Here is a 9,225-nt window from a genome sequence, read left to right on the forward strand (position 1 = left end):
GGCCAAGTGCGGCCTTATGATCTGTGACCTTTTGGAATAGCCATGTCTAGCAACTTAGTTGCCAGGAGTTTTGAGGGAGATAGCCAAACGAGGCAATCATGTTCAACATGGTGTTGTTATCTTTGCTTAAAGCAACCAATTTTAATGACCATGTTGGTAATGGGTAATGATCTGACTTTTGAACCAATGGTCTTTACGCAAGATTCGTGTTCAAGGTGATTTTGATTTGGAAATGTGATTTTAACAGTTTGCCAAAAAGGGGTCATTCTTGTTCAATCTGAAATAAACTAAAACAAATAGACATAAAATGAGCCAAGTCTGAGATGGACCATGAGCGGAAGGGGTTGTACATTATAATTGTTATGGTTTCTGTTCTTTCTTGTCAATAAGCAATATAACATTAAGTTTCGTTGCACATCTATGGATGGATCCAAAGCAATCTCGGAATAGGTCGACTGCTCAATGAAACTAATGAGAAGAAGACCACTTGAACTATCTATGTACTTTGAACAATGAGTCCTGTAAATCTCATGAAGACAAGTGTCCGTCAGAATGGTCGAGAATGAGATTGGTGACCCTGTTGTTATTTATTGTTTGGGGAGGAGAAGGAAAAGATGAACCGTTCCAATGTTTAGGTGGGTCAAGCCAAATCCACCGGGGTGGATCCGATAGCACCAAGCAACAAAATATGAGTCTCTAAATCTAATGGTACTTGATGGTTAAGCTGATTTCGTTCCATGTTAGCCTCGCTTTCTCATAATTGGACACCATAACCCGGCTCTAATCTAAAAATGACATCTGAGCCGGCCTATCTCTATTTTGGTTGTCGTGGCGAAACGGGATTGAAGACAAACCCTAGACGTAGCAACTAGATTGGAATATAACATGTCGTAAAATGGTTCACATCAAGTCGAACCGATTTCACATTTCAAGTGACTCAATGTTCTAAATTTTAGCACCAAAGTCAAACGTGCAAAACGTTTTGACAAAATCCTAATCAAAATTGATACCTCGGTTTTGGTCCAGTGGAACATTAGCTGATGAGATGCCTATGTTCTTCTAATCGAGCTCATTGGTTTTAAAGGTCCGTCTGTCACGATTAAAGGGCAAATGATACAAAGTTGTTGAACGTGGACCGTCAAGTGAGTGAGTGAGTGAGCGAAGGATCCAAGAAGTCGCTCTGAATTGTGGCCAGAGATCCCCTGAGGCCACCCATCTTGCTAGTTGGTTCCATTGTTAGTGGTGCTTGGGTGGGATATTTGTCGCTCATCCATGATGCGTTGGGGATCGATGTGGGGCGTGTTGGTGGTGTTGGCCTCGTTGGAGTGCTTGTTGGTGCGGCGAGTGCAAGCCAATAATCTGGAGACCTTGGAGGACGGCGAGCTCCTCAAACTCATTCGACAAGAGCAATATGTTATCGTTCTCTTCTGTAAGACTCACCCTTCAATTGACTAATTCATCAAGCATTTGTCGGCAGTCAGGAGCAACTCAATCCTTAGCATGGACAACATATGAATGAAGCTTATCGCTTCATTTTCTTATCTGCTATATTATCTTGAGCGGATTATAGCATTTACTATAGAATTAAATCATTTCATTGCCGGTCTTCACATGTTCTACCATAAAGGAATTTGTATTAATCATGAGAGATATGAAACTTTTTGATGGTTCAGTTATGACTGAGCGTTTGGTCGGTTGGTTCTGGCCTAATGACTGGTTCAACTTTATCCGACTCGGAAACCTCATTGATGAAGTTCTACGATTACTGATCAGTTTTTAGGATGGGTCGTCCATTCGCCGATTTGTCCTCGCACCTTTAAGGAGCTGGCTTTTTGTTCTGGAATGTCTTTTTTTTTAATGATTTTCCAGGTTTTGTCCCTTTTGTCATATTCTCATTTGAGGGGAGGTGTTTCTTTACTAGAGGACAGGGTGCTATGGTCGATATTAGATAGACATAGCAATATCAAAAGTCTTGGACAACCCCCTAGCACATATCATGCTCATTAACACAAGATTAGCCCCAAAATTCAAGAAAAAAAATTGTCCATGTACAAAAAATGGTTGTCCTTGTCAAGGTATGATATTTTTTCGGAAGCGAATTGAAATCAGTCAAGAATTGAAATGTTCGGGGAAGCGAATAGGTGTAGTGGTTTGCTCGGTTTTCTGGCAAGAAAAAGGTCTCCGGTTCGATTCTCCTCTTGAAGTTTTTAGACGATAAACTAACGACCTGTATCTGGTGTAAATGTACCGTATAGTGGTATACCAACGCAGATATAAATGACAATGGACATTATGACGTCTGGCGCAAATAAAATACCAAAAGGAAGGTGCAAATGCTGCCTCTTTAGCTTTGTCTAAAAAGAAAGAGGGTTAAACTGTTTGTAAATCCTAAAATTGGTTCGAAAATCCCGCCACTGGATTGCTGGGAGTTTGGGATACGAGGATTTTTTCCGTGATTATCACGTGACCTGACCCGGGCGGGCCAAGCTGACGGACGGACGAATCGCAAATTTGCAACCCAGTTCAATTTTCTTTGCGTCTCCTTCATCAAGTGTTGGTTCAAAAAAGTGATGTCTGACAATCAATAATCATAGAAAATGATGTTTTTGCTGAAACAGGCCAATGCATAAAGATGAAAATTGTTTTCCATGAGTACCAAAAAAGGACCACTGGAATCATTCCAGTGGTCCATCGTAAAGAAATACCAAAGAGAACTTGAAAGCTTTAATTAAAAAAGTGACAAATTAGAATACAATACTTTTACCGAACTCATTCATTTTTCCAAGCGTGAATCATATGGTAAAAAATGAGTCCCTTATGGAGGGTAACAGGCCTGGAATAGCGAGAACATTGATATCTGTTTGAAGACAAAATGCCCATGGACGATTTGATCTTTCAGGTGAGAATGACGTGTCAGGTCGATGCGTTGACTATGAAACGGAGTTGTCGGCCGTGCGTGAGGATTTGGTGGATTCGCTCAACGCTTGGGTTATCCGCGCCCAAGAGAAGAGCGAACTCCGGAAAAACTTTGCCACGGATAATGATCCGGTAGTGATCTATTTCCGCCGAGGCGTGCCTGCTCTCTATCCGGGTAAGAGTTGATAGGGTTGGCCATAAGTTGCTCATAGATAAAGCCTTTTCTTTGTGATCATCGCTGTATAGGTACTGCCAATGAGGAAGAGATGTTGGCCGTGTTTTCTACGTACCGAGAGAGTTGCGTTCAAGAACTCACCGACACCAATTTCGAGCACTTGACACAAGCCTCCACGGGTGCCACCACGGGCGATTGGTTCGTCATGTTTATCAGGTAATCTCATATTTCAGGACCCATCTTGAACCCTCTCATGGATTTATTGATTCGTTTTTTCAGGGATGACTGCGAGGAATGTGATCGAATGATTGCGCGTTGGGAGACCTTGGCTTGTCTCCACAAAGGTCGTCTCAATGTGGCCCGGATCAACAAAAGCTCGACGGGAGCCGTGACTTCCCGCCGCTTTGAAGTCGGAATTCCCCCGGAATACATCTTGTAAGTGGATGAAGGACCTATTGGGGCAGGTTTGAGGTCCATGAGTGATTCAATTTTGGCTCTTTCAGCTTCCGATTAGGGCGTATGTACCGGTATACCATCGAAAAGTACGACGTGGACTCGTTGTCTTCCTTCATGACTGGCTTCTACAAGAATGTCCAGGGTGAAAGCATTCCTTTGCCCAAATCACCTTTGTAAGTATCTGACATATGGATGCAGAGGCCCTCGATAAAAACACTATTTCCGATTCTAGTCAAGGCAATGAACCAGCTTTTCGTTTGACAATTTGAAACATAGGTGTGAATTTTCAACACCATGGAATGATTTTTGTAGGACAGAGCAATTTAAGACAAATCAATCAATGATACAAAGTAGTCATTGTACGAGTCCGTGTCACCACAATCGTCCTTGTGGACACTTTTCCCTCAAAGGACTCGCATCTATACAAAGGCAAAAATAAATTTCGATTTACCATTACCTATAAACGTACAATCCGATCATATTGAAGTTTCTATTGTAAATAGAATATTCTATTATATTTTATGAAGAAAAATTGATGACATAATTGGGATCGTAAGGGAAATAACGAGCACCTTTAAGCCTAAGTAGAGGTCTCCATGTAAATTTGTCCTTCTTGAATAGCCATATAATGAACACTAAAACCACAAGAGAGGAGTAGAGAAGGATATGCAAGCTATAAAGTAAGACGACCCTAAAAATGCTTTAGACAACCCTGACGTGACTATCTAACCCAGGGCTGTCGTTCTACTACAATTATTTCATGTCTCGAGGACCACATACAGGTATCGATTTCTCAACCAAAGGTGGAAATATAGCGTCTTACGCAATGATATCTCAACACAAAAAATTATAGAGTCCATACCCACAGGGTCAAAATTTACTTAGAGAGAGCTGACGCGTTCGCTAAATGCACTTTGTTACGTGAGTTATTGTTTATTGAGAACATTTGGAAGACTGAAAATATAAACCAAAGTGGATGATTCATTGCTTGGTTGGTTCAAAAAAATGCCAACACTCGTTCTTTCCCTCTCAGTTCACTCGTAAATGTGTCCATCCATGAACTTATTTGAGGTTTGCTTACTTTCAGCGATGATCTCATCCAATTGTGCGTGGATTACATCCGCGACTATCCACTGATGGTGGCTGGTTTTGTGGCTTTGCCCATTTTCCTGGCCCTGGTGTTTTATTTCCTCCTTCGTTCTGAGGAAAAACCTAGAAGCAAGAAGAAGAAGACCACGTCGACCAAGAAGAAGTCCAACTAGATCGTTGAAAGAGCCCCACCCAGGTCTAACTGATGAGGAAATAGGCTGTGATATCCAGACGATCATCCCGTTTTGCCTACTCGTAGAATGCCGTTTTCTTGCATTTCAGTTTATTCGTTCATTCATTCCACTCCTATTTTCTCTCTGTTTTGTTACATTTTTTACGCCCTGCTAGAGACGCTAGACAGGAGTTTGTAAGCGAAATAGATAATAACCCTCGATTATATCTCGTGGATCTGTTTGTATTATGTGTTAAGGTCAACGTCACCGTCTCGGTGCAGGTAAAAATGAGCAAATTTTACCCCGATTGACAACAAACAAACATTATTATCATTCAATTTATACTCTTAATCAGACTTTTTTTTGACAATTTTCTTCATGCACCCCAGGGAGCATTAGACTCGTCCCAATCGATTGTTTACTGTTACTGCCACTCAAAAACACAATGTGTAACATGATAGATGTCAAGTCCAGTGTTCCACAGGGATCCATATTAGGTTCTCTCGGCCTCATCCTCTTCATTGGTCCACTTTAGGAGCTTAGTAGTAATGCCAGTATTTCCTCTTATCCTGATGTTACAAAACTACCCTCTGATAGAAATGGTCAAAAATGTCAATAGTTTGGAGGAAGACCTAGATTAAATCTGGTCTTGGGTTTCCGAGAATACTATGGTCTTGAATGGAATAAAATTCCGCTTAATGGCCTTTGGGTCAACGCCATTGATCATTCCAGATCAACCCTACGAGATTCAAAGGCTGGCCCGGTGTCCCAACTCAAATTGATGAACCAGATTTCATATAAAATTCAATTGGTAACAAATAGACGCATTGTAATCTTGAATAGTACCGTGGATTACATTCCCAGTAGCGGTAAGTGAAGCCCGTGAAAACCAAACCAGGAAGAAAGAATCTACTTTCAATGTAAGTCAAGGACGACTTCACTACTGAATCGAGACGGCAGTGATGCACATGGGCAAATTCTACCCCGATTGAGCCACATTTTTGCTTTCACACAAGTTTAGTTCTTTAAGACTTGGGAAGGTTGGATAGATTTTCAGCTCAATCAAAAGACGGTATCAACAATTGAGAACTCTTAAATGATTGGGGTAGAACGTGTCGTCCATTTTCATCTTTACCGTCTCTGTTCAGTGCTGACTTCGCACTCCTTGAATAAGTATATTCATACACGAGGAGTTGATTGATTAGTTGTTTGACAAATTGGTTCCATATTTCTGGGGAACTATCTTGGCTTTTAACGTCTAAGAGCGTCCCATGCGGAGTCTTCCCACATATCCGTGAAAACATCATAAGCCACTTGATCACATTTGCCATCCGCAGTAAAGATATACTTGTGAAACGATCCATCCAAACAAGCCGCGAAAATCGTATCCTGCGGGCCAAATGCGCAGATGCAAGCCACCTATAGGATTGAAATATGCTTGAAATATGCTTGTATGTATGTTAATATTTAAAGGTTTTTCCCATCGGTCAATGACAAGTTGGAATACCTCTTGGGGAACAGTAAAACTGGCCAATGACCATTGGGATCCGGCATACGCTCCTGGTAAACCGAATTTCGAGAAATTGGATCGCTTGTTCAAACTGTAATTCTGCAAGGCGAATATATGAACTGTTCCCTTGTCCGAAGAACAACATAACCATTCGTTGGACACGGAAAAGTTTATGCAGTACAATCGCGCCTGATCCGTGCCACGGCGAAGCTCAACCAACATCTGACGTTTGGCCGCATCCCAAATGCGGATTAAGGTACCTTTCTCACTGGCGGTGGCAATCATCGTTCCCTGAAAATAAATATATCATTACTCAAGAACTCCTTCAAATGTAGATTGATAGGCACACATTGTTAGCTCTTCGTCCGAGTAACTGAACCCAATGGTACAAACATGGACGCGTACTATTTGAAAAATAAAACTGATGTTTCAAAAACGTTACTAACAGGAAATTTATAACATAGTCGGTGGGATATGATCTAGATTTCATAGCAAGAATACACCCCAAACTTTAAGATGTTATAACATCTTTAAAGGTTTGTGGGCTTCTGAGACATTCCTGAACAGGCCCTCACTGTATGAAATGACTCTCAGATGTTCACACACCTGTTGATTGATGGCCAGGCACCACAATTGACTTTGATGAGCATTGATCGTGACCGGAGCCGATGAGACGTGTTGCTCGGTCGTGGCCAAATCGATTAATTGAACACTGCCCGTTTTGTAGCCCGGGAAAGCCATGAACTCTAAGTCAGAGGACGACAAAGATCGCATGGGACTGACCTCGCATAACCCGCGGGGATTGTCCCGGGTGGAAATGGTGAAGAGCGTTTGACAACGATTAGGAAAGCTGAACACCGTGATGCTAAATCTGAAAAGTATTCCAAAAAATATTGAAATGTCTCAAACCTTGGTGGGTTCTCATTCTGTTATTAGGAAGGCAGTACTCACCGGCACACAGCGATGAGTTTATCCCTTTTGACTCGAACCGAGAGGACCTTTTCGGGTAAAGTGAACTCGACGCGCATGGTTTTCTTTTCGCAATCGTATATCATGACGGTATTCTCGGCAAACACGGGTCCATGGGGCGTGGGCAGGCCTGAGGGGATCAAGGCGATCAAATTGGTGCGATGAAGCATCTCGGCTCGAACGATGGAACCCACCTGGATAAGGTTATGAGAGGTCGTTATCCATATGAATTTGAAGGAATCATCGATCTACCGAGCGGGCCAAGGGATCATCAGGGGAGGATATTTATTGCAGTTGGCATAAGAAAAGAGTAGAATTCCTATAATACCAACTAATTTCTGGGAGTATCAAATTCTACAATAACTAATCGCATTGCGTTTAGGGTAGGGCACTTTTGAGCACTAATGCAAACTTTCAAAGAGATCCGAATCAAGGACCCTGGACCTCTAATGGGGTCCCTTAATATTACTCATTGTGGGTTAATGGCCACTGCATCTCAAAACACAATGGGGACAAATGGTCGAGCTTGAGAGGAAGGAGAACACATCCAATGCTAAGGCAAGGGGAAAGCTGTCCAATGTTATTGATTCCAATGGCAGAAGAATGCCTCAGCCGCGGAAATTTCACTTAAGAATAAAGATTAGGCCAAAGAAATAGTCGATCTCGGTCTCCTTGGTGTCAAACAACTTTTTGAAGGACGGGGGAGTTGGTGATAGGGATAGATTAAGGGGCACTAATTCAGGGAGGGATCCAGACTCCTGCCATCACTGGGAATTCATCATCCTACTATGTTCAGCGCATTTCCATAAGTCCCAAAAAATGAATAAAATCGACTCAATAGAAGAATGGCCTGACCTGGGCAGAGGGCACATGGGCCAATTCCCGGATGGGATCCACATTAAAGAGGCGGAACCCGCCTCGAACCGGGCCCACACCGCCAGGCGTGTCTTGTAAAGTGGCCGAGAAGCCTCCGAAATCCTGATTGAAACGTAAGGAAGTGATGACGCCCCAGCCATCAGCCAAACCCAACCGTGAATGGCCTCCAGCCGAGGGCGGGGACACGGCGTGCGGGGAGGGCGCTAGATGACGGGGCGTGGTACTGGCCATGAGGAGGGGGTTCCGAGTCCGATCAGAGGCTAGATGAACACGCGGGGACTCGTTTGGCACATGAATGATCTGCGTCACTTCGATGTTCTGGGCCTAATTTTGGACATATGTATGACGTAGCTCTTCCTTTGTTATGAATAGGACAGTGTGGCCATCAGGGTGGCTGAGATGAGCAGGACACAATCGGAGTTAGTTCATGGACATAGACAAAGGCCGGGGGCATTTTTAAGCTGTTTAATTGTAAAGTGGTTCGATTTAAGATTATGATGTCCGATGCTTATGCAGTGGACCCAGAGCAGGCCGAAAATTCGAATAGTAAATAGTGTTTACAACATAATCTGAGCCATATCGCCAGAGTTCCCTAAGCATGTATAGTGAGTGGCTCAATTTTGGCCAAGTTCATCTATTCGACCAGATCTTGTGACCTTATGAAGGGCTAATTGGAAATGAAGTGAACGATTTAGGAGATAAGACATTTTTGTGTTCGTTGGCAGTTCGCATCTCCAGAAGTCCGTGGGTTGGATCAGTACCTACCGGGGGCCCTATAAGGCATCCACGGGGACCAGAGGATACCAGTCTGGTGCGAAAATCAGGGGTTAAACCGACCTGTGTCATTTCATTTATAAATGTAATTAATTACAAATACAAGTGAATGAAATTCCGATCAATGACCTTTGGACCCACGCCTTTGAACACTTCGTTCATGGATAAAAAAGATGGAGAAGATCTCATCCGTCTATGAAAAATTCAAGTGTAGTCCTTCAAAATAATTGTATGTCCGATGAGCATTTCCAGTTGAAGGTGGGTAAAGCTTTTCAAACATCTGGTTG

At 42.7% G+C, this 9,225-nt stretch overlaps 2 protein-coding genes across 2 annotated transcripts; one reads left to right on the top strand and one right to left on the bottom strand.

Annotated features, from left to right (window-relative positions):
- Positions 1–1,089: 1,089 nt before the first annotated feature.
- LOC131880273 (thioredoxin domain-containing protein-like) lies at positions 1,090–5,038 on the top strand. Its single transcript, XM_059226861.1, has 6 exons — positions 1,090–1,429; positions 2,900–3,091; positions 3,163–3,307; positions 3,371–3,526; positions 3,595–3,720; positions 4,635–5,038. Exons 1-6 carry the CDS (start codon positions 1,273–1,275, stop codon positions 4,807–4,809), a joined length of 951 nt encoding a protein of 316 aa, XP_059082844.1. The 5' UTR covers positions 1,090–1,272; the 3' UTR covers positions 4,810–5,038.
- Positions 5,039–6,002: 964 nt separating this feature from the next.
- On the bottom strand, positions 6,003–8,753 carry LOC131880262 (WD repeat domain phosphoinositide-interacting protein 4-like). Its single transcript, XM_059226851.1, has 5 exons — positions 8,144–8,753; positions 7,271–7,482; positions 6,926–7,190; positions 6,317–6,610; positions 6,003–6,228 (listed from the first exon to the last, which is right to left on the bottom strand). Exons 1-5 carry the CDS (start codon positions 8,393–8,395, stop codon positions 6,061–6,063), a joined length of 1,191 nt encoding a protein of 396 aa, XP_059082834.1. The 5' UTR covers positions 8,396–8,753; the 3' UTR covers positions 6,003–6,060.
- Between the last annotated feature and the right edge of the window lie 472 nt (positions 8,754–9,225).

Source organism: Tigriopus californicus, chromosome 1 (assembly GCF_007210705.1).
Source record: "Tigriopus californicus strain San Diego chromosome 1, Tcal_SD_v2.1, whole genome shotgun sequence".
In the NCBI taxonomy this organism is placed as follows: Eukaryota; Metazoa; Arthropoda; class Copepoda; order Harpacticoida; family Harpacticidae; genus Tigriopus; species Tigriopus californicus.

Bases quoted from the DNA above. Each gene is read 5' to 3' on its own strand.
- LOC131880273 (XM_059226861.1), top strand. From the start codon at position 1,273: ATGATGCGTTGGGGATCGATGTGGGGCGTGTTGGTGGTGTTGGCCTCG. The intron at 3,308-3,370 runs GTAATCTCATAT...TCGTTTTTTCAG, and splicing joins TGGTTCGTCATGTTTATCAG to GGATGACTGCGAGGAATGTG. The intron at 3,721-4,634 runs GTAAGTATCTGA...GCTTACTTTCAG, and splicing joins CCTTTGCCCAAATCACCTTT to CGATGATCTCATCCAATTGT.
- LOC131880262 (XM_059226851.1), bottom strand. From the start codon at position 8,395: ATGGCCAGTACCACGCCCCGTCATCTAGCGCCCTCCCCGCACGCCGTG. The intron at 7,483-8,143 runs GTCAGGCCATTC...AACCTTATCCAG, and splicing joins CCCATGTGCCCTCTGCCCAG to GTGGGTTCCATCGTTCGAGC. The intron at 6,611-6,925 runs GTGTGTGAACAT...ATTTATTTTCAG, and splicing joins GCCTGGCCATCAATCAACAG to GGAACGATGATTGCCACCGC.